Consider the following 26694-nt stretch of genomic DNA (forward strand, 5'->3'; position numbering starts at 1 on the left):
TTTAGCGCATGCGTTGTTGCTGAAATGTTCCATCGTAAAAACCTCGTGGATTTAAAGTAACTTTTTTTTGTATTTAATGCAAGTTTACTTTTTATTTTGGAGATCAAGATGATTGAAAATAATGTTCATTAAGATTTGGAAGATGTAACGAGTAAGATTTTTTATTATTAGTTTATTATTTATCTATTATCAGTTTCTATTCAAGTATTGAGTAAAATTTTCATTCAATTTATATATTTAATAAATGTAAGTGTAAAAACACACACACACACATATGTATATATATATATATATATATATATATATATATATATATATATATATATATATATATATATATATATATATGTATATATATATATATATATATATATATATATATATATATATATACATATATATACATATATATATGTATGTGTATATATAAATATATATATATATACACATATATAAATATAAATGTATCTATATATATATACATTTACGTATATATATCTATATAAAGACGTACATCTACATATATATATATATATATATATATATATATATATATATATATATATATATATATATATGTATATATATATATATACATTTACGTATATATATCTATATAAAGACGTACATCTATATATATATATATATATATATATATATATATATATATATATATATATATATATATATATATATATATATATATATATATATATATATATATACATCTATATATGTATATATACATCTATATATATATATATATACACACACACACATATATATATATACATATATATATCTGATAGGGTAATTGCTGAAGGTGAGAAAAGGATAAGAAACCTGCTGAGGAAGATGGTAGAAAAAGAGCAACTGGAGGAGAAACTAAGAGCAACCTTTGATAAAAAAAAAGAGTACCAATTTTTGGAAAGAGCAGCAGCAGAAGAAGTTTTGAAGAATTTGCATGTTGTCTTCCCTATTCCGAGTTAGGTGCTTTGATATTGACATGTTGAACATTTCCAAGTCGCAGATGACAAGAATAAACCATTAAATTATAAAGAATAAAGCACTTATAATAGTAGAACCGAAGTGTCGAGCCGTTACTCAAGGAAATAAATGCTCTAAATGTATACAAACTAAATATATACCATAACTTGTTATTTATGTTTAAACTTCAAAATGAAATGATTCCAAAATATTTTTTAAAAGTTTCACTCGAATTAATCATAAATATGAAACAAGACATTCAATGAATAATTACTACATCCCACTAACATCACTCAAAAAATCTGACTTCTCGACTATATGCCGGGGACCACGCTTGTGGAATTCGGTTCTTGACGAAAATATAAAAAAAATAAAATCTATTGCTACATTTAAAAGAACTATAAAAAAATACTTACCAAATTTAAACATTACGTACATTCTCTCATTTTTTTAAAAAAAAATCGAAAAAATTTTGTATTTTTAATTTTTTACGTACTTTATTTAATTTTAATTGTATTGAATATGTATATGCATATGAAGCGAACCACCTTAAGGTGGTATACTACCACCTTAAGGTGGTATACTACCTAAGGTGGTATACTGCCTTAAGGTGGTATACACCTTAAGGTGGTATACTACCACCTTGAACTTTTTTTTTTTGTTGTTTTTTGTTTGTTTATTGTCTTTAATATGTATACGAATATGTACAGATTTGTAATTTTTTATTTGTTATTTTATATTTTAACTTTATCTTAAAATTCTTCTTTTTTTAACTTTAAGTTCTTTTTTTAACTTTAAGTTCTTTTTTAACCTTCTAAAATTTCTAACCAAATTTTTTTTTTTTTTTTAAACTCATTAATTTCACTCTTTTATGTAATATTGGAAGATGTAAAATTTAATTGTATTTTTTTTGTATTTCACAAAGGGGCTTGATGATAAGTCATTTTAACTTCTACTTGCCCCAGTCATCTTGTAATTATATATATTTGTTTAAATTTATAGATAACATTGTAAAAAGTGTAAAATGACGAAATAAATAGAAATTCTAGAACAGAACCTGGATAAAATTAGGGGTTTAAAACTTGTTCTTCACTTTGGCACAAAGTTGGTCAAACAGTACTGGGCAGACGTAAAGGTTTCAGAAACAGTATAAAGGATGGCAAATAATGTTTCCTCTCCACAGTCGGGTTTACTTGACTTTCTTCTAGGAGTACTTGAAGTACTCTCCTCCAAAGTCTTGTGGAATATTATGACTTAACAGACCAGGTCATATCTTGTTGTGCTGACACAACTTGTTCTAACACTGGCAAACATGTTGCAATTAGATGCAAACGACCAAGAATTACAACAAGCAACTCAGTATCGACAAGGTAAAGGTAATACAGGATGCAACAGGTTATTTAATGATCTTTCACTGTTTATTCTTCTTGAAGAGCCCAATGGCCGCTCATGCTCCATCCATTCAAGAGCATTCAAGATTTCATCGCAGCTCAGGATAGAACCACTTTCTCAGATACTTGGTACTTTACACCACAGTGTGTTCTCTTAGCTTTAGCTTTAGTTAGCTTTAGCAATGATTAGAGGAGGAAGAGTGGATGGATATTCTTTTGTAATTGTTAAAATGTGATTTTTCAATAATAAACAGTTTTGACAGAGAGAACAACCATTTACACTGGTTTGCCCCCTCTTAAAGCTATTAGACTGTTTCTCAGGAGTCTATTTTCTTTTTTTCTCCATCTTGATATAACCAAATATAACATTCTCTCATGGAAAAAAGAAAAAAAAAGTTTAATAGTAATAACTTTTTTGAGTTTCAATCAAATAATGAAAAAAAAACTCTTAAAATTTATATGAAATTTTCTTTTAAAATACCTTCAGCAACACGGTTTCTTAAAGCCCATTTATTTGTATGGTCTACTGGAAAAATTTTCATAGTGCACAATTTTGTATTAGATTTTCTTCTAGGACACCCTAATATATATATATATATATATATATATATATATATATATATATATATATATATATATATATATATATATACATATATATATATATATATATATATATATATATATTTATATATATATATATATATATATATATATATATATATTCATACACAAACATTCATTTAATTACACATAGTAATTTATATATATCTAGTTTATACTTTTATAATTTTTTAAAGTATAAATTATTCAAATTTAACTAAAAATATATTTATATGTATTTTGTTTAGCTTTAAAGGAAATTATAGCAAAAAGAGGTAATTTATTTTTAAATAAATTCAACATATAATTGTTAATTGACTTATTAATTATGACTATTTACATATGCCAACCCTAATTCTGAGAGGGATATTTTATATCAGCATTTGTACTCTATGAATGTTACAGGTCCATCTTCGAATATCCGAGGTAACAAACATTTATTTGCAAATTAAAAATATTTAAATCAAAATCGTAAGGGATATTTTACAATTCGTGTGGTAAAATTTTGGAAAAAGTTACCAATTGAAACAATAGAAGTTAAAAATATCAGCTTATTTAAAGCTAAACTAGACTTAATCGAATATATTTAACTTTTGCGTTTTGCCTGTAAAAGATACAACATGTAGTTAAATCTCAACAGTATTGTATTATTTAATATATTGTGTGTGTATATATATATATATATATAAATATATATATATATATATATATATATATAAATATATATATATATATATATATATATATATATATATACATATATATATATATATATATATATATATATATATATATATATATATATATATATATATATATATATATATATATATATGTATATATATATATATAAATTATGTTGGTATATTTTCAAATAGAGTGCTATATTTTCTTACAGAACAGAGCAGTACAAAACACTTCTTTATCTTTAACAAGCTTTCTCCTCTGACTTTCTCTTTCCTCGCATTGAAATCCGTGTCACTATAGATAGTTATTTATCAGAAAAGAAATAACAAATACCTACCTGCTTTTAATTGATTCTATAAAAAAAGATACGAAATTAATAGGTTTATCGCAAAATAAATAAGATTCTATCGTAAAATATTAAATATAAAAAATGAAGATATTTAGTAAATAACTAACATTTTCTTATTTTTAACTCTTTTAAAGCTAAATATATAATATAAGTTACGGTTAACAATTAAATATATCATGTATTATATTTGTTTATAGTTAAGTATGAAAAGGTGACCAGACTTTTTATTTTAAAACCTTTACCTATTTCGTCCTCTTCCACTCCTAGATACAAAAAAAAGATTGTAATTACTATCAATAATCGCATACAACATATGAAACAATTACTGATACATTTAACTTATTGAACAAAAAATTATATTTTTACTTTACTATTTTTACTTTTTTCCAAATTTCTTTTCAAATTTTATTTCAAATATTCCAATGCTCAAAGCCCTGGTAACTAAGAAATTTAATATAAATAAACTATTAATAAATTTCTCTTAATATATAGATGCTACAATTAAATTTTTTTTCAAGATTAGACAACTAAATTTTTTCACATTTTCTCCACCTACTGGCCATGCAATGGCTTGAAATTTAAAATTTTTAAGTTAATTAAAACAGTATATTCAAAAGTTATTTAATTCGCAAACATAGATCAATATTACAGCTAATTACCTTTAGAATACTCATTATCTTCATCATTAGCTATTTATTAAAAAACAATTTCAAATTTGTTAACTCACTGAGTAAATAGTTTAGTAAACAATGAAAATTTCAAGAAAACTGGTAATAAATAAAACCCTGTAATAAAACGTTTATATATAAAATATTTAGAAGAGAAATACCAGCACAACTGTGCTCAGCAACATCTAAAGCTAAAAACAGCGACATAAGAATAGTTGTAAACAGTTTCCAACCAAAAAAATTAACAAATTGTAAATAAATAAATATAAATCAATAACATATTTAAAATTTTAAAAAATCTATTTTTTTTAGTAATTTATAAACGAATGGCTTCGGTCAAATATCAGTCACTTACTAATCATCTTCTTCTCTGTTTCTTCCAGAGGGTGAAGATCACCAACCTTCAACGCTTGTTACACTGCCATATATTATAACACTCTGCGTGCATATATTGTACAACACCTCTTTAGTCTTTAATAATACAGCCCTTAATGTCAGACAAGGAATTATTAGTTATAATAGGAGTATAAAGAAGTTATAAATCTTTACTCCTATTAAATTTTAAAACAGGTACAAATTAAGCAATTTGTACTTGTACTTCATTTGTAAGTAATTTTTATCTAGCCCTTTAATGCAACCTTCTCAAATAACATCCTTATGTTGTGAAAAAACTGCATTTGTTGTCATTTAATCTAGCATTTTTCTTCTTTGATTAAATATAATAAGTATCGACAAATTATATATTATTTGCCTATTTATTTACACTATTTGTACCCATCATCATCAGTATCTGTAATGACCACTAATGTGTAATCAGTAAATTGCAAGTAAATTGTTACTAGGTTACAATTTTAACATGCAACCCTGTCTTCTGGACTACATAATTGCTAAAAGACTACAACTACAGTAAAGCTGACTTGGATTCTTTTCGTGATTTTCTTCGTGATGGCCCTTGGGTAGAAATCTTTTGTCTTCCTGTTGGCAAATGTGCTTCTTATATAACTTCATGGATTCAGGCTGGTATGGAATTTTTTGTTTCCTCTGACAATTCCAGGTCAAGTCTCACTCTCATCCATGGTTTTCCTCACACTGTGTTGCATGTGTTGTTCCTTTCCAATCGTAGTATAAAAGTTGTCCTCGATGGACAGCACTCTTCTTCTTATACTATAACTTCAGGGGTTCCTCAAGGTTCTATCCTTGGCCCTATACTCTTATTAATTTACATTAACGATCTTCCAGATATTCTCACATTTAAGGTGGCATTGTTTGCTGATGATACTACCATTTATTCTTGTTGTGATAAGAAACCAACACTCTCTGATTGCTTGGAGGGGGCATTTTGAGCTTGGAAAGGATCTCACTTCTGCTACAGCATGGCTTACAGTGGCTGGTGAACTTTAATTCAGATAAAACTCAATTTTTTTCAGCCAATCGTTATCGCAATAATTTAGATATTCTTATATTTATGAACGGTGATGTACTCGATGAATCACCTACTCTTCATCTTCTAGGATTAACTCTTACTTCCAATCTTTCTTGGAAACCATATATCAAATCAGTTGCAAGATTAGCATCTGCTAAGGTTGCATCTCTTTATCGAGCTAGACACTTTCTTACTTCGGATTCTATTCTCTATCTCTATAAATCTCAAATCCGGCCTTGTATGGAATACCGTTGCCATATCTGGGGTGGATCTTCTAATGATGCCCTTTCTCTTTAAGACAAGGTGCAAAAACTCATTGTAAACATAGTTGGACCTGCTCTTGCAGCCAACCTCCAACCATTATCATATCGTCGTATTGTTGCTTCTCTTTCTCTTTTCTACAAATACTATAATGGGCATTGCTCTGGAGAGCTAGTGTCTCTTGTACCATCTACTAAAATTCATTCTCGCGTTACTCATCATTCAATTAAGTCTTATCCTTTTTCTGTGACTGTTCCTAAGTACTCCAAAAACACTTATTCGTCTAGTTTTTTTCCTCGAACATCAGTTCTTTTGGAATTTGCTTCCTTCATCTTGCTTTCCTGATTCATATAATTTGCAATCCTTTAAGTCGTCTGTCAATCGTTATCTTGCTCTACAATCTTCATCTTTTATCTTCCAGTAACTTCCAACTTTAACTAGTGGTTGCTTGCAGCCTCGTTGAAAGCGATGATGTTTAGAAAAAAAAAAAAAAAAAAAAATATATATATATATATATATATACATATATATATATATATATATATATATATATATATATATATATATATATATATATATATATATATATATATATATATATATATATATATATATATATATATATATATATACACATTAAGGATAGAGTGTTTTGGTGAGAAAAAGTTAAAACTGCTCACTTCGTTATTTTAAGAAAAAGAGGAAGGAAAAGGAAGAATAATGAAAATAAATTGATCCCTGCCTCAACCCAAACCTTTAGATGTGTTATCAACTCCCTTGCGTGTTTTCCCTAAATCAGTCGATGTATGTATTGAAGCCCTCGAGTTTCCCTAAATCAGTATAGTGTCATAGTGCTCTCATAAAACTCTCATAGTGCTCTCATAAAACTCTCTTGGTAAACTCTTCCCTAGCGCAATTTCAGCAAGATATTTTCTTTGGTCAATGTTGAATATCGGCATAAAGTTCAAACTGGTTGAAATGCCATTAGATCATAGCACAAATTGATGCTTACACGGAGCGCCATTTCCCCCGACTCGACATTCGCATATTCCAATATTCATATCTACCGTATAGTTTTTTTTTCAGACCCACTAGGAACAACAAATATGTTGCTTCCGATATTTTGTGTATTACCTAACATTTTACTATTATGCTCGGTGGATGGCTTTACAAATCCGATTACTCCTTTCTTTTTTTGGGGTTTACCAAAGTATCGAGGAGTATTATAGCTATCAAAAGATCCGCTAGCAGCAGAAAACATTTTATTTTTATAACGTTGGTCTAGTTCGTCAGTAAAACTGTCAAATAGTGCGTTAACATTATATGCTTTTACACTTTGCTAAATTAAGTCTTTCATAACTAAAAATTGCGCCTCGGCGTAATTGCTAGTGTTGTTACCACGTGTATTAGGAATTTCAACGTTACCACGTGTATTAGGAATTTCAAAAAGTGTAGTCAAATCATTTTTCCCAAATCAATACGTAAGGCGTTTTGAAAAAAAGTAACGAAATTAAAAGCAGAATCTGCTTTTATATATAATATCTGATATTATAATATCTGATATTATTTTTAAAGCGTTTTTCGAAACTAATGATTTTTATGAACTTTTTTATAATTTTTTTAAAATAATTATTTTATAACGTTTGTTATTATTTATATAAGCTTATTTTGTAAAAAAAGTCGATTTTGATTTTTTTGAAGTAAAGGCATTTTGAAAAACGGCTGTAGTGTTCGTCTGCGCAATTTTCATTTTAAAAAATAAATAAAATTATACCCCGAATGCTGAAAGGCTTATCTTTCTAACAATGTTTGATTTGATTTTTTAGACCATTAAATTTCAAGTCTGATACAAGCGATGCAATTAAAAGTGGTTCACTTATATCAACGTTTTCGCTAGTATGAACTATATTTGCTAACCTCTCTTCTACTTGAATAAGTTTATCTCCTCCGTTGTCAAATATGTTTTTCAAGGTACTCATAGTTATCACACTATTAAAATCACTACTAAAAATAATATCACTATTAAAAATCAATAAAGATAAAATTAGCTTCTGCTCAATGAACAAAGTGCTGAATTATAGAACATAGCCCAGGACCCGTACCCTTAGGGGTACGGGTTATTACATTTTTGCACCGGGACAATTATGACCCCCCCCCCTAAAATTAATATCACAGCTACAGTGTGCAAAACTAAACATTCATCCCTGAATGTGTTGCCCAACTACACTACACATTCAAGACTGAATAAATAGCAATCTGTTTTCATTGACCAAATAAAACTATCAAAACAAAAGTTGAATAAGTTTTTTATTTCTATATAGTTGTTACATTCCATTGCAAAAGACGACAAAGTTAAATTATTTATTACGTTCTGTTTAAGGCCTAATTGCTCGAGCCAAAAATCCCACAACCAAAACACAAACATATATAACACAACAAAATTTACCACTTACTAAACAATATTATAAACAATTTTAAAACAAACCAAAAAAGTCATTTATTTTAAAATTTTAAAGTTACAAACATTAAGTCATCAAAAAATAAATTTGCGTGATATTGAGTTTTATTAATATATTGAGATTAATTGTTCACTTTTTATGACATTTTTTTCATTAATAAATATCCTATTCAGAAATATTTACTTATTTAAGTTATAAACAATTTAAGATGATCGACAATTTCTACAAAAAATTTAATTAAATGTAATTTAATTTTCTTTGATTTATGTGTGCTGTGATCAGTTGCTCTATGATCAGTTGCTCTAAAATAAGGTGAGTAGATGGCCAACAATCAGCCTAATAATAGCATTTTTAGGCTGTGGCATTAGACCTATAACTATTAAAAATAAAACAGAATTTGAAAAACGATAATCGAACGAAAAAGAAAATGAAAAACGATAATCATATTTAGTCGTCAAATAACTTCGCCATCGTCATAATTTTCGTTTTCATCCTGAAGTTTCGTCAGCCCTACTAACAAAATCTACTTAATAATCAGAAATTTATTTATTATATATATATATATATATATATATATATATATATATATATATATATATATATATATATATACATATATATATAACTTTTCTCGTCTTTTACAATTTTATATATATATAACTATATATATATATATATATATATAACTATATATAACTATATATATATATATATGTATATATATATATATATATATATATATATATATATATATATATATATATATATATATATATATATATATATATATATGTATATATATATATACATACATGATATTACTTTTTTTGTTTTTGTAAAGTTTAATGTTAATTCTTATATTTTTTTTAAAATATCAAGTTCCCTTTTACTTTTCCCATGTAACTAACAACTTTTTTGCAAAAGTTTTATCGATTACAACATCTAAGATAACTAGTTAATATTTGGTTGCGTGTTCTTTATTATTTTTAAAATCGAGTAATCTTTTGGGCATGCTGTTAACCAATTTATTGCATGTTAATGGAGAAATAGAGTTCCATGATACTTGTACAGCCTCCCACAGATATTTTTTGTTCATAGGCTTTTCCTCGTCTTTTACAATTTTCCATAAATTTTCAATTGATTTAAATCTACCAATTGTGCTGGCCACTCCAATTGTTATATGCCATTATTTTGGAACCATCTCTTAGTGATGGAAGCCGTATGCTTTGGATCATTATCATTATCGAGTATTGGCATGTTGTCATCAGCATAAGGGAGCATTATTTCTTGAAGTATTTTAGTTTAAATATCAGCTGCGTGTTTGTTTAAAAAAAAAAGGATCAATACCAAATGATGAGAAACATCCACACTTTTGGTATTGATACTTTTTTGCAACCTCTAGATTCAACACACTTTAGTGTTTTAAGAGCATTTTGAACCATTCCAACAGAACGCTTAATTATTCTTGAAATCTCTCTATATGACTTTCAACTGTTTTTAATTCGTTGAATTACTAATAGCTCAGCTGAGGTGCAATGAGACTTTCTAGCCATAATATCCTAATTTAAAACTGTTTTTTTAGTTATTTTGCTAATAAACACAATAACATTACAATCTATTTTTTAAAAATAATTACTGGTTTAAAATCCAAAGGTAATACCTTCAATTTCAACAATATTTATAATATACTTTATTTGTAAATAATTAACTGATATATTAGTATATAATGTATTAGTACATTGTAAATATTTAACTGAACATACATAGAACACTTTTTAATAAAATATACATTATAATTTTACTCAGTGGCTTTGGAATGTAATAGCAGTTTGATACGTTGGCTAAACCAAACGTATCAAACTGCTAGAGTTTGGGATTTGAGGGGGAGGGGTAGACGTAACCGTCTTTGACTAAATATGAAGGAGGCTGGCAATTCTTTTCCTACGCCTGTGGTATTAACTGATAACCAAAGTCAATACATACACTGAAAAAGTGATGATTGAAATTTAAAGAAAAAGAATATATATTTTTTTTTACCAGTAAATTTTGAGCCATTTTAAACAAAGTTGTTAGTTACATGGGAAAAGTAAAAGCTTGAGGAAGAGCTTAATAGTTTAAAATTTTTTTTTTTATTAACATTAAACTTTATAAAAACAAAAAAAGTGAATCAGTTATCATCAATAAGTATGAATTAAATGTATTTCTCTCTCTCTCTATCACTATATATATATACATATATATATATATATATATATATATATATACATATATATATATATATATTATATATTTACATTTCATGATTGTAAATAGAAGGGAAAGTGACATACAATATAAAGCTAAATTATTTTGCATACGTTATAGTTTGTTTAAATTTTTTTTGAGAACTTTCAGATAGACTGTTGCAGTAATAAAGTTGAGAGTTTACAATGCCATGGGCAAATACTTTTGCAGCATCTTTGGTAAGATATGGACGAATATAGTGAAGTGTTTAGCAAGTGTTTTGTAATTAAACAAAAAATTTTATGTGCTGGTCCATAGAGAATGTTATATATAATACATAATATAAACATATATATACATAATATAAATATACATATATATATTATATATATATATATATATATATATATATATATATATATATATATATATATATATATATATATATATATATATATATATATATATATATATTATATAAATTTATATTTGAATCATAAAGTTATATTTGAATTATATTTATTGTTAACTTCAACCTGTTTGTTGGCCAAATTTTTAAGAACCCAAACCAAATACTATTTTAAAATTAGTCTGTATACATCACTGATATGTTATTTTTCAATAAATGTAATATGTGTTATTTTTCAGCAAATGCTATTTTATCACAAACCTTTATTGCCCAGGTTTCACTGCCAACTATCAGAATACTCTGAAATAATGTATAGCTTTGCTTCAATCTTTATTGATGAACCTTTTTGTTAATCGCTTTTTTTTGAATACGCTATTATAATTTAAAGCGTTTATAACTCGTTAGTGTAAATATGTCATAAACTACTTTGTAGATAATTATCCCAAGGGAGTTTTGTTGATTACGATAAGTTGTATATATAAAATCTAAAATAACACGTATCAAACAGAGTTCTTAAACGTAAATATAGTTGTTGTTTTTACACTTTTGATATTAGAAGTGCAGATAATAATGGTATATCTTAGGTATATCTCCTCTTAACCTTAATGCTTCTTATGTTCAGCTGACCCATTTGTAATAAAATTTTTTTATAAAAAATATTATATAATATTAAAAAAATATTATATAATCAAAACAAATGACATTAATTAAACCTTGTATACTACTACATCCTTTATGAAACTAGTGTTTACAAACTGTACAAACAATAGTTTGCTCCAACTTCTTTCCTACACATGGCCACTTTCTGGTATTTTGATTGCTCATAAAAGCATAAAATCGCTCTCACTTTCCATCTTTTGTTTTAATTGTTGTAGTGATATTTTCATACATAGCTACAATAAGATATACATTTAACACCTAAATATCTCAATACCTACTACACCACCTTTCTAGATGTAGTGATGATGATTCTAAAGGTTTTTCTCCAAATCAAAATCTCAAAGATCCATCCATCACATCTTTAACTTTTATTATTATTTTTTTTTAACTTGACTTACAATAAAAATTGCATCTGTTTTTATCTTTCCTGTCCAAAAATAAAATTACATATCATCAATAAATACAATGCTTTTATTTTGTTTGCAACAGTTCTTTCTTAAATGCTAATTATCTGATAAAACAGTTTTATTCCTGGATATGAACTATAATGTAGTATATATATAGCGCAACAAGCGAAAAAATAAAATTATTTTAGGCCGCTTAACTGTAGCTTTACCATATATATATATATATATATATATATATATATATATATATATATATATATATATATATATATATATATATATATATATATATATATATATATATATATATATATATATATATATATATATATATATATATATATATATATATATATATATATATATATATATTCACATATATTTCACACATTTAAACATTCTAACTCATGCATTTTCTTAATTCTAAACTCACCGCGAAAGCATGTTCAGCCAATCTAGTATTTATAATATTTCCGCATGATGTTGTTCGTTTAGTTTCAATGTTGTTTCATGCGTTGTTTGTTTAGTTTCAAAGTTACTTTTACCGAAAATGGGAGCCGCCGTTTGATTTGCGAGCCACCGTTTACGGAAAAAAAAGAACGCGTCGGCGTTTTTAAAAAAAAATCTAAACCTACTTTTGATGCATCTTCTCTTGGGCCAACCATTAAAGTTAGATAGCTAACTGGCTAAATGGCATACACGGAAATGTTTTTAAATGTTTTAAAAATGGCGATTAAAAATGGAAAAACAAGTTATAAACATAAAATGTTAAAAGAATTTAATAGTACGTTTAAATGAACACTTCTTTTCATAAACTGAACTTTATTTTTATGCAATTTTCAAATTATTTTAATATTGATCCTCTTTATAATGTTATAATACCAATACATAATCATATTATGTCTGCTTTATATATAAGTCACTTATGAGTTTGGATATATATACACTTATTAAGTGTATATGTATCCAAACTCATTTTTTATATTTTAAGTTACACTTCATAAAATAAAAAATTGTTTTTCTGCAACGAATTAAAAAAAAAACAACACAAGTCTCAATAGCATTACTCCGAATATACTGTTATATTTAAATATATTTGTATATTCTGGCATTAAAAAGCACTAAAACTAAGAAGCCATTTCCAGAACATAACCTGACATGTTTAAAATTGGTAGTGTTATAGCAATCTAAAAAAAAAGGAATCAAACATGAGTCATCATGACATCATGATCTCTTTATAATATCAATATCCAATGTTAGGAAATTAGCCAATTCAACTTTCTAAAACCAATTTTTAATATAAGTTCCAGTTTAAATTTCCAAAATGTATTGTACTAACTGAGCAAAATGTTAAAATTTATTATTGTATCATTGGATATTAGAATTAAAAAAATAAAACTGTTTTGATCAAGTTTATTAAAATTGTTAACAGATAGTCTTATAAATCATGTAAACAGATTTTTGTACTTATAAACATTTTTATAAAGAAAGTTTAGTATAATAAACATTTCATGATATTAGTAGATTTATAATATAAAAACTTGAAAAAAAATTTCTTTAGAGAAATATTTTTGAAAAAATATACTGATGTAATGGACACAGATCTGGAGAACTTATCAAAAGTTATTCAAAATGCTAATGATATCAAGAAGCAGAGTTTGCTGAAAATTGATACTGAAAAATATCAAACTGTAATTATATACTTATAATTATTATTATAAAAAGTTGTTACTAATTAAAAATGTGAAAAAATTTGTTTTAAGTTATGGAACAATCTTAACACACTTTTTTTACTTCATGTTTTTCTAAATGCCGCACATTTTTTAAATTTTAATTAATTCACATTTTTGCTTATAAATAATAAAAATTAATAACTCTCCTATAGTGTTTATTTTGAATTGCTCACAAAAAAGATTTATTTTAACAAATTTTTACTTGTACAAACCTAATTGTACCACCATATATAAAGCTTCCATGGAAAAAAAAAAGTTCAAATATCTTTATTTTGAAGAACATGAAATAAAGCACCGAAAGATGTATGATATAGGGAGTAGAGGGTATAGTTGACCATGCCCTCTCTTTATCCATCAGCTAATATAGTTGTTGACTTAAATGCTCACCACTCTGAATGGTGAGCATTGAAGTTAGTTCTAGTGTCAGGGATTCTGTAGGCATTAAAGCCCACAACTATTGCCTTTCTCAATCCCTAACTCAAATAGTCAACTTTTTAACTCCTTTTTATTTCCAGACAACCCGAATCTTTTGCCTTCTCTACTCGACTTATGTCTTGTTTCTAATCCTAGTCAGTGCTCAGTTTCTCCACATTCACTCTTAGGTGCTTCTGATCACAGTTTGATCTCTCTAAAACTAATATCTCATTCTTCTTCATCACTTGAATCCCTGTATTATTGTACCTCTTACAACTACTTTAAAGCTCACTGGAACTCTTTCCGTGATTTTCTTCATGATGGCCCTTGGGTAGAAATCTTTCGTCTTCCTGTCGACAAATGTGCTTCTTACATAACTTTGTGGATTCAGGCTGGCGTGGAATCTTTTGTTCCCTTTTGACAATGGTTTTCCTCACACTGTACTGCTGCGATAGCCAATTGAAACCGTTACTTCCGTATCTATCAGCAAAACAATTCTCCAGAAAACAGATGTCTGTTTATTCATAGTCATAAGAATACATAGTCTGGAAACACGGACCGTTTCCATTGTTTTTCGATTTTAACTTGAAAACTGCACAACGACCCGGCAAACCTGCACAAGTTTAAAAAATGGCATTATTTAACAGCGATTTCGAGATAAATAGTGATTTGGAATGTTTGTTTGACGTGGTTGAAGGAGGATTTTTGAACAATGACATTAACTTAATTACAGATATAGATTCTATTGTTTCTGATATTGATATTTATAGAGATAATGTCGAACAGCATGCATGCATTCAGTGTCCCAAAGTTTACAAGACAATTAGAGGTTTAAAGAGACACATTGCATCGAAGCATATTTTAGAGAGTTTTGAAATAGATTCTTCCAAAATGTATAATACGGAGAACTCGTCTAATACATTGTCACCACTAAAGCTGAAAAGCATAGTTGAAGAATGTGCAAGTTTATTGCAAATGGACATGTGTCTGCCATTTGATATAAGAAAACAGTTCTCATGCGAGAAATTTAGTTATTCATTAGATGATGCTGAAAATCTTTGGCAAAAGTTAAAACCAATAATAGAACAATTTAAAGGCAATAGTGATTTATTTTATCAAGAATATTATGGATTGTTGAGCGAAAATCTACTAGCTTCACACTTCAGCGATCTAGCTTTGAGTAATACACTACTCACTGAAATGTCTTCTCTTATATTAAACAATCTTTCTGATATAAAACCAAATACTATTGAATCTGTAAATACAACTCAGGAAATAACTGATATAGAGAGAAAGAGTTTACAATATCTTATTGGATATATTTTTCAGAGAGTGTATACTAAATTTAAAAGTAGTAAAAATGTATGTAAGTATAGCCAACAGTGTGTTTCAATTTTACTGCGCTGTAGGGTTATTGAAGATGATACTCAGACACTTGTAAATATTAGAGATAGAGGGGGTTTGTGGAAAGTAAACAATATAATTCAAGATCTTTTTCTGACATGTGAGAATATTTTTCGTAAAAAAACAACACAAGTTTTTTTAAAACTAGATCCTGAAGTTCTAATCGAGTCCATGTCTACAAATTATATTGTTTTATCCCTTTATAAACAAGTTTGCAATGATTCAGAATCAACTGAAGTTAGTAAGAATTTGCTAGAGCACTTAATTACATTATTTGTAAGAGTTCGTTCATTTTCTTATGCCAAAGATATTATTGAAAAACATAAGATGAGAAAGAAAACCTGTAAAACTCGTTCATTGCGATGCGAAATAAAGAAAGCAAGTGAAGGAAATTGACATAAATATTGAACATAAAAGGCTATTTTCATAGCCACATATCTTTTTAAAACATTAATGGCATAAAACTACTTTAATTCTGTTTAAAATTTTACTTAATATTTACTTAATTTATTAAAATAGTACTTCAATAAACTTTTTGTTAGCTTTTTGTTGTAAATCTCATAGTAAATTCAGGGTTATGATCAATTGCGTATTTATATATATATATATATATATATATATATATATATATATATATATATATATATATATATATATATATACGTAATTGATCATAACCCTGATCATTTAATATATATATATATGTGTGTGTGTGTGTGTATATATATATATATATATATATATATATATATATATATATATATATATATATATCACACTCACAAAACACTGATTAAGTGATAGACGAGGGTACATGCATAGACTGATTTAGGGAGAACCTGCAAGTAAGTTGTTAGCACATTGAAAGGTTTGGGTTAGGGCAGGGATCAGCTTTTTTTCATTATTTTTCCTTTTTCTAAAAAAACACTACTAAATAAACTAAAATTTTCTAAAAAAAAACACACTTAAAGAAAGGTAACATATTTTATCATGTTTTGCTCACTATAGTTGGCAAGAGTAAGTATATATATATATATATATATATATATATATATATATATATATATATATATATATATATATATATATATATATATAAAATAAAATGTCATTGTTTTCGTTGAAAGAGGTTACACACCCCATGAACCTTGATTATACCTTAATTCCCTAATAAAAGTTTTTTTTTTTCTCAAAAAGTATATCAACCTGGGTCTCAAAAGAACCAGAATTTTATACAAATTTTAGAAATAATTGAAAAAAATCAATTTTTTTTAAACCAAAAATTATTAAGATCAAAATTATTAATAATTTTGTGACATTTAATAGCAATATCTTTCTAAAAAGATTTTTATAAGGAAGAATAAAAATATTTTTTTAATAATTAAAAAGAGCTATTTATATAAAAAAAATGTTTCTTTTTGCACCTCAATAACCTTACTCGCATGGGGCAATTTTCAGTTGCTACGGTACTGGCTGAGCCAATAAAATAAAATTTTATTGAAATGAATTAATTTTAGTTACGTTAAAGATATTCTTATGACTGTAGTGACAAAGTATTTCATCACTACATAGTCACACAAGTGATGAAGTACTTCATCGCTTTCATTTAACATATATTTTTTCAAAGCAAACTTTGATCACACCTGTGACCGTCGGTCACAGTCCCCCTTTATTTACTTATAAATAATTATGCAAGCAAATAGAAAACAAGCAAATGTTATTCCAAGTGAATTAAAATTATAAGTATTGATCTTGTTTATTTTAAATGTTTACTATACCTATGGCAGAATTAGTCTAAGACGTGGGGGGCAAGCTGACCCCCATGTCCCCTACAACAGTCAAACCGCGCCCCCTAAAATATTCAAAAAAATAATTTTTCTTTTAAATAATCCTCAGGAGGGGGTCCAAAATCAGTAGTTTAACTTACTTGAACTTGATGGAAGCCCGCCAATTTATTTTAATAAAATATGCCAATCGTATTTTGTTTAGAAATATTTTTTTGAAGAAAAACACAATGCCTTTATACTAATTCATTTATAGATACTCTTACTATTATAAATATAATGACAAATAATGCTTTTAAAACTTTGTGGTTATGAAAATAACCTTTTTATTTCAATTAATAAATGTGAAAAAGCAGAACTTAATGTTGGTTTGTAATTTGAATTAACTTTGAACTATTTTTTTTTCTTTTCGGTAAAGGATTATTTTCAATATCCATGATATTATTGTTAGTAGATTGAATGTTACCAGTAATTGGACGAACTGAAAATTGTGACTTGATTGTATTGTCATTGTAGCCAAAATCTTTGATAGATGGATTATCTTTTCTGCGACCAATTGCACGTTGTCTTCCAAAATAGTTTTCAAGGTCATCTTGGCAGAATCTTTCAGAAAATACAAATCGAACACCATTTTCAAGTAAAAATTTAACAACTTCTTTAAATGAATGCACTGTAATTTGCAAACCTTCATAAGTTTGAGAAGAAATAAACATTTTTGATTTTGAGCTCTCATCAAAACTTCCTTCTCGTTGATCTATAGATTCTTTCCACAATTTAAAGTATAAGAGGAAGTTATCTAACCAAGCAAATCTTGAATCATCTACTGATTCATAAGGTTTTAAAAATGGCTTTCTTTTTGTTATATGCTCAACACTGTTCTTTACATTCAAACAATCAAAAAACATATCCATCATTAAACAAAATTCTGCAGTTCCAGCAGCTTCTGGTGGTCCAAACTGCTTTAAAACATTTCCTACCGTTTCGCTCAATACTTGGGATGCAAGACGTACCCTCATCACAGAATATGGTGTTAAGTTTACATGATCGCTTGTTAGTTTAGGAACAAGTTTTAAACCTCTTTCTAAATCAGAATTATAAAATGTTGAAATATGATTCCAAAGAAGAAAAAATCCACTATTCCACATGTAGCGTGATTTACATCCAGAACCAGAATTACTTAGACAGTTTCGAGAAGTTTTGATTAGATGAGGTACATCTGCAAAGAAAAAGATGAATCTATTATCATTACTAAATAAGTTTTTAGTGCGATATATAATTTTTTTCCCTGAGCCACCATCTAATTTCTTATGCATTTTGAAAAACTTCCTATTTGGAGATGCACCATCTGCAGTTGCAGCTATGACTTTCAAATTTATACTCTCCAGATAACGCACTGCTTTCCAAAATATTGGCATAAGTTGTGTCAATGTTACTCCAGTTGTGGCAAATGTTGCTAGACTATAGGAAAGTGGGTTTACTATACTTTTAACATGAAAAACTAAAACATAAGAGGCTAGCTCTCTCACATTTTTAAGTGTTGCATAGTTAGTTTGAATATCTCCTAAATCTACAAATCCAATTAACTCACCAGAGTATTTATCCCAAACCAAATCTTCTTGAACTTTCATTTCATCAAACAGAATTGTAACAAATCGTTCAGAACTAGAGAAGTTAGAAGTTTTATTTGCAAGATCATTAATGACTTGAGGATTAAAACCTCTTGAAGGATGTATATAATTTTTGTAGTCTCTCAAGGTGCGTAAACTTGGAAGAACTAAAAATCCTGAACCAGTCTTACTATCAAAACGCAAATCAGAATATGCTGACGAAGATTTAGCTGCTAAATTGAGACAAAATTTTATTATCATTGGATGATATTTTACACTACAGGGGCTAGAAGCTTTAATATACTTTTGCTGCTCATTCCAAAATAGTTTCATGAAGTCTGGAATATTTTTTTGATTAAAACCAGAGTACAATGTTTTAAGGTCTTGATCAAGTTCTAAATTAACTTTTTCACTTTCCATATTCAAAACTGTTTTCATATGTTCAATCTGATTTTCCAACTGTTTGCATTTTAAACGATGTTGTTGCAAACTTAATTTAATTCGTTCGGTGGAGGTAAATTTAAGAGGAGCATTCAGCTTTGCAGGTTGGTTTAAAGTTTTATTTTTATTATTTACTTCATAATTAGTTTTAAGTTGCAAAGAATGGCATGAATAACAACAACTCTGGGATTTTATTAAAATATTACAATTAAGTGAACGATAAAACTCATCTTGATTTAATCTAGGTTTAAGAGGAAGTTGCTTAAAAAGCAAGTAGTTAAATTTTTTAGTTATAACATGCTTTTCAAATTTAAAGTTTTGGTTGATTAAGTCTAAACTTTTTACTTCAACACCAGGACAAAGAACAAGAGTTTCAATATGACTTATAAATTTTGATAAAGAAACATTTAAAAAAGATCCTTTATATTGAAGGTACAAAAGATGATCTATTGGTAACATCCAACCAAAAATTCTTACACAATAGTCTAGCAACTCGTCGACATAAATTTCATACTTTGGTAAAATATGTTCTGGAGAATTACAAGTAATTACTATAAATCTATCATCCAAAGAAATTTTCCAACAATCATCAAGAGAGAGCTTTAAAATACGTTTTGTAAAATCATCAAAAGATTTGTAACATGACGTTGTAGTTCGAGAAATTAACTCTTGCGTCACTAAAAACTCCTCACGTTTTGTAATGGATATTGAACTTCGCTGTGATTGATTACTTTTCTTAGGGAGATTTAGAGTTGGCAATGCTCCATCCTTTAAAATTTTTCGAGATGAGTAAACCCAAAATTGATCTTCAGTAAAGTGAAGCTCGCAAATATAAATGTTGAAGGAATCAATTCGTTTTTTCAAAGAATCATCGATGAGTCTGTCTCTAGTAATTACGTTAATAAGCTCATTACTCCATTTCTTATTTGCATCATTAGTTGGAGTAGGAACTTTGAAAATGCTGATACCTTTGTGTCTTCTTGAAGTTGAACAACCAAATATTGCACAATTTTCACCAGGCATATCAAAAAAAATCAATTTCAATAAAAATAGAAAGACAACTTCAAAAAATAACAGGCAACCGCTAACAACAACAATCTTTTTGTGCAGGTTCGGAAGTCCGGAAACGAGAAAAAACAGTATGAAAGAGTTAAAACAATGCGCTATTGTTCGCTTCCAAACTATATCTTTCTTATAACTATGGTTTATTACTACTAGAAACCATTGTAAAAAGGTTTTGTCTAACGCTAAAGCTCGCTATTCTCAGGTCATGAAATCTCATATCTCATTTCAAAAATTAGGCTCTCGCGACTTCTGGAGAATCTTTAATAGTATTAATAATAAGGGCAAATCTTTAATTCCACCTCTCTTGTATAGTTCAGACTTTGTCACCTCACCTAAAGACAAAGCTGAATTGTTTGCTAAAAACTTTTCATCAATATCATCTCTTGATTCCACTAGTTGCGTTCTACCTGATATTGCCAACAAACAGGTTGATCCATTGATCCTTCATTTCAGGTTGATCCATTGATCCTTTCCTGATTCATATAATCTGCAATCCTTTAAGTCAATCGTTATCTTGCTCTACAATCTTCATCTTTTCTCTTCCAGTAACTTCCAATTTTAATTAGTGGTTGCTTGCAGCCTTGTTGGAAGTGAAGATGTTTAAAAAAAAAAAGGATAGTTTTTCTCTATGCACGCACATACATGGGCGCCCGCAGGATTTTTTGTTGTTCCAGTAGGACACTTTCACACATTGTGCAAACTCCAAACTTAAGTATGTTTATCCCTATCCAAATGAAAAGGCCTTGCAAAAAATTGGAATGGCGGAAGTCTGGGAACAAAATAGCCCTAAATTATTTTCTCCTCCCCCTGCCCAAACGTATGACCATGCAAATTTTCTGTCCCCTCAAAATGAGGGGAGTGTAAATTTGGCCTCCTCATTTGGCATAGGTATAAACGTACTTTATGGATGACCCCTTAGATATTTAGATACTTAATATCTGAATTAATTTCAAAATGAAACAATTATTTCTTTAAGTTCTATTTTATTTTAGGTAATCAATGGTCTGCATGTGGTCTGGACCCCCTCCCCCCTTCACCCACTAAGGCTAAGATGAAGGGGGGGGGGTTTGGGGTGGCACCAATCAAATTTGGGAGGCAACTAACTTTTATTAATTTAATTAACTTTTGTTAATTCCCTTTTAAGACCATAACATTGTATATTTGCTGGAAAATCTGGCACACATTTTTGATAGTCACTATCAAAATTTGACTCTTATGGTAAAAGCATGAAAAAATGCAATAAAGGTCTAATATCCCTATTCATTAGAAAATGAATCATGTATGTTTCATGTTAGAAAATGAATGCTTGTATCTTTGTAAGTTGGTTGCCCCACTTCCCCCTTTGATTGGTGCCAACCCAAACCCCTTCCCCTAACCTTTGTGAGTGGCCGGGGGGGGGAGGGGTTCAGACCACATGCAGAACACTGATTACCTATAATAAAATAGAATTTAAAGAAGTAATGGTTTCATTTTGAAATTAATTTAGATATTAAGCATCTAAACTAATTTACAGACTTTCATTTGATCTATAATGAAGGTCTCTAAAAAGTTACTGCCCCCTTTATTTGTGCCCCTATCTACTATAGAGACCGGATCAAGGAGAGGACAACCAACCATATCTTTCTTTTTATTAAGAAATGACTTTGTTGCACCCTTCACATAGTCCAGTTGACAGATTAGAAAGGGCACTGGTTTCTAGTAACACATATAACAGCTGATAATTGAAAAATAGGCTTATTTAAAAATGCTGGCATTTTTGGTGTCAATTGGTCAAGTTTATGATGTTTGCATTTTCAGATAGTTGAGTCTAATGGTCTTATATGCTGTTAATCTTAGATTAAAATAAAGTCTTAGAAAAATTTACAAGCATCTCAAAATGGCTGAAAATTGGACTTTTTAGACAAGTGGACATTTTGCTTTTAGATATATTTGAGTTCTAAACTGCAACAAGCTGCCTATATTTTGCCCATTTATTGCAGACAGTAGTAGCTAATCAGAAAACTTATCTGTAAAGACTTGTGGATGAATAGAATAATGCTAGAGTTAGTTTCATTTTGGTATATTTTAGCAATTTTAGGATTTTTTCCAAAGTTGAGGAGGTCATAATTTTTTTCTAATTTAACACAAGTTAATAAAAACCACTTTTTTAAAGAGAGAACTATCCAGAAAATAATTTTAGAAAGAATGAGACACTTGTTGAAAGTGAGAAAGAAGTTATACAGCTCTAAAGTAGTCTGTTTTGACCATTTGTAAATTGAGGGGGGCCACTGTGTCATGTTTTTAAGGCTATGACTTCTTAACTGTTTTAATTGGAAATTTGTCTGAAATTTCAAATTTAATCTATCTACGTAATGCAAATAACAATATATATATATATATATATATATATATATATATATATATATATATATATATATATATATATATATATATATATATATATATATATATATATATATATATATATATATATATATATATATATATATAAATTCAGTTAGCAGCTGTTAAAAAAAGTTATTTAAATAAAACATAAGAAAAAGGTACATAAATTTAACTCCGCTTTGGTATTTATATAAAAAGTTAAATTGCTTCATCTTTGTGTTTTAAAGTACCACATTGTAGTTAAATTTTATTTTAAATTATTTTAAAAGTCTTTTAAACAGTTTAAACTATACTATATTAGTTTACTAACTATACTAAGAACTATACTGAAACAGTAAAAATGAAGCTAAAACAAAAATCAGAAATAAAATCTTTTTTATAAAATTAATAAAAAATTTTTTATAAAAAATAAATTTTGTTTTTGAAAAAGATCATATTATCTAATTATTTATTTCACAAAACAATTTTATACATCGTTATTATAAACCGTTTTTAGTCTTTGGTTTGCTTAATTATAATTTAGTTTTTTTTTTCTTTTTTACGTATTTAACAAACTCTTTATAATAAAGATTATAAACAACTTATAGATAGATTTTGTTCATAAATAAAACTTATACCATAAGCATGCTTGGTGTAGTTAAGGCGATTTACAAATTATTCAAATTCTTTTATTTGAAATTAGCATGATTTTATAAGCGTATTATGTCCAAACAAAATCTTTAGATGTTATAATTTTTTTTTTGCTTCAGGTTTTTTTAATATTTGAAGAAACTTTTCTTTTTTTATTTATAATTTTAAAAACCTTTTTACTACCCCTGAAAGTGAATCTAAAGAACACTATTTTAGAGTCTTGAGATCACTTTTGCTCATCGGCGTTAACATGAACTTAGTTAAAATCTTTTGAAAAAGTGCCTTAACCCACTACAGATCTTAGTTCTAATCGGTTCTGATGTAATTAACTATATATAGTTATCAAAATACAATATTTCTATCAATTTTCACAAAAAATACTAAAATTCCGACCAAGAAAGAGCTTATAATTAAAAAAAAAATGCCTATAAACAATCAGAACAGATCATATTAATAAAATATGAGGTTCATTTTACCTAAAAAACCTATTTATTTAAAATCTTATTCAAATTTGGACAAGCGATTGGGATTTTAAAAAGATTTTTTTTTTAAAAAAAAGAATCTTCGGTCTGGGTTTTTTCGCTATAAACATTTATATTTCACGACACCGCGAAATTTATCATTTATCAGGAGAATTCCTGGTGGGTTGGTGGGCCGGCCTAGTGGTGACTAACATTTTAACATTTTTTATGTAACGAATTATGCTTGCAAATATAAAGAAAAGAAATAGTTTCTTAAAGATTTATTGCAAAGTTATTTTACATTCCTTCAAAGTTTAATTTAAATTTTTAATTTTCAAAATCGTATTTAGTTGAAAGTTTTTTAATTAAAAAAAGAATTTAACTGTTTTTTTTATAAAAAAAAAAAGTTTCTTTCACAAACTTTTTTTACAATGGTTAATTAGTGCTTAACACTATTTAAATAAACGCTGCATAAACAATAACAAAAAACAATTTTGATATTTGCTTAATTTAAATTACTGAAAGGGTAAGTGAAATCCCCATTCCATACTAAAAATGCATACAGCATAATGCTTCTTAACAAGGCCTGAGTGTATTTACTTTTGAAGAATTTTTTTTTTTTAATAATTTTAGGAACTCAGTAAATGTTGAAAGGTCTTGAAGAACCTCTAGAAATATTTTTTATTCAAAAAATTTTTAAATCCAGTGTTTTTTTTATCACATGGACCACTTTAAGGGAGTGGCAGCATATATCTTTTGAAAATGTTGTTTTTTGGGACGCACTAGTATTGGTCATATTGTGCTTTACTATTTTTAATTTGTCCAAAAGTATCATTAAAAAAAGCACTAGTTTATATAACATTGACAAGCTAATTTTATTCATATTTTTTATTTTGTACAACTAAAAGTTTTAGTTGTACAAAATAAAAACTATGGATAAGTTTAAAGATGTAAGCACAACTAGAAGATCTGAGGCATCCGGCTATTTCGAATTTTCCAAAGAATTACAGAGTTCAGTGTAAACTCTGTAAAATTATTCTCAAAACACATGGCTCAACAACAACAGCTATTACAAGGCATTTAAAAACAAAAGACAAAATTGAAGTTCTTAAATGCAACAACTCTGGGCCTGAAGCTGCAGTAAACGTTCCTGCTGCCAAAGTACCGTGAATTAAAAGTTTTTTAAAAAATGACCATAAAACTCTACCTAAAATTTTAAGTCGACACAGTTTTTAGAAGTGAAGCTTTGCAATCAGCATTTCGTGCCCACTGATACCAAATCCCTCAAAGTCCTCAAACCGTTTGCGATCTTGTCATTAAATACTTCACGTTAATCAAGAAACAAGTTATAAGTTCTTTGAAAATGAAACTTTAAGATAAACATAAAGTTAGTCTTACATTTGATGAGTATACTCCAGTAAAAAACAGAAAATATATGAACTTAAATTTACATCATAATGAAGGATTTCAATTGCTTGGATTGATAAGAATATAAGGTACAATGCCAGCAACAAAAGCTATTAAAAGCACAGTATGCTTGAATGTTTTTTGGAGAAGCAAGCAGAAGTAAAAAAAGCCCTGATTGGTATGAATATTGGTTTTCTTCAAACTAAAAATGAGCTTGATGTCATAAATAAACTTTGTATTGCTTTAAAACTACTAAAATAAGCCATTAATACTCTTTCAAACGGAGATGCTGATCTTTTGTATTCTAAAGTTGTGATTGAATTTACAAGAAAAAAACTTCATGAAGCTTATACACCTATAAGTCAACTTGTTAAACAGATATTTGAATATAGAATAATTGAAAGAAGAAACATTCATTTAATTCATCTCATGAAATACTTATCAAATCCGAATGTCTTAAATAAAGATGAACAATTTGGCAACAAAATTAAAAAAAAGACGATCACTAATCTTGCTATTAGTCTCATTCAGCAATTATTTTAGCCATCTGACAATAGCTCTGTTGATGACGAGGAAGTAAATAGTATAACTGATAGTATAACTGATAACGTGAAAAATCAAAAATAAATTGAATTTAGCTCAACAACTCAAACTTTTTATTAAACAATCAGACACTGAAATGAAACTTGACCATCAGGAAATTTGAAACCTCGCTCAAAAGGAAATGGCTATTTTTGAAGCTAGCAAAGCTAGCCCCAAGTATTTAGATTTACTTTTCAAAGCTCTTTAAACAATTCCTTCTGAACTGAGAGAGTTTTTTCTAGCCTTGGACTTTT

At 27.5% G+C, this 26694-nt stretch overlaps 1 protein-coding gene across 4 annotated transcripts in view; it reads left to right on the forward strand.

Annotated features, from left to right (window-relative positions):
- The first annotated feature begins 14087 nt into the window (after positions 1–14087).
- Positions 14088–26694, forward strand: part of LOC136088782 (MYCBP-associated protein-like) — a 58794-nt gene continuing 46187 nt past the window's right edge. For all 4 annotated transcript variants that reach the window (XM_065813499.1, XM_065813500.1, XM_065813501.1 and 1 more), the window contains exon 1: positions 14088–14218. In XM_065813499.1, coding sequence (XP_065669571.1) covers positions 14120–14218 — 99 coding nt within the window. In that variant the 5' untranslated portion in view covers positions 14088–14119. The remainder of the gene's footprint in view (positions 14219–26694) is intronic.

The sequence above is a fragment of the Hydra vulgaris genome, chromosome 12 (assembly GCF_038396675.1).
Source record: "Hydra vulgaris chromosome 12, alternate assembly HydraT2T_AEP".
Classification (NCBI taxonomy): Eukaryota; Metazoa; Cnidaria; class Hydrozoa; order Anthoathecata; family Hydridae; genus Hydra; species Hydra vulgaris.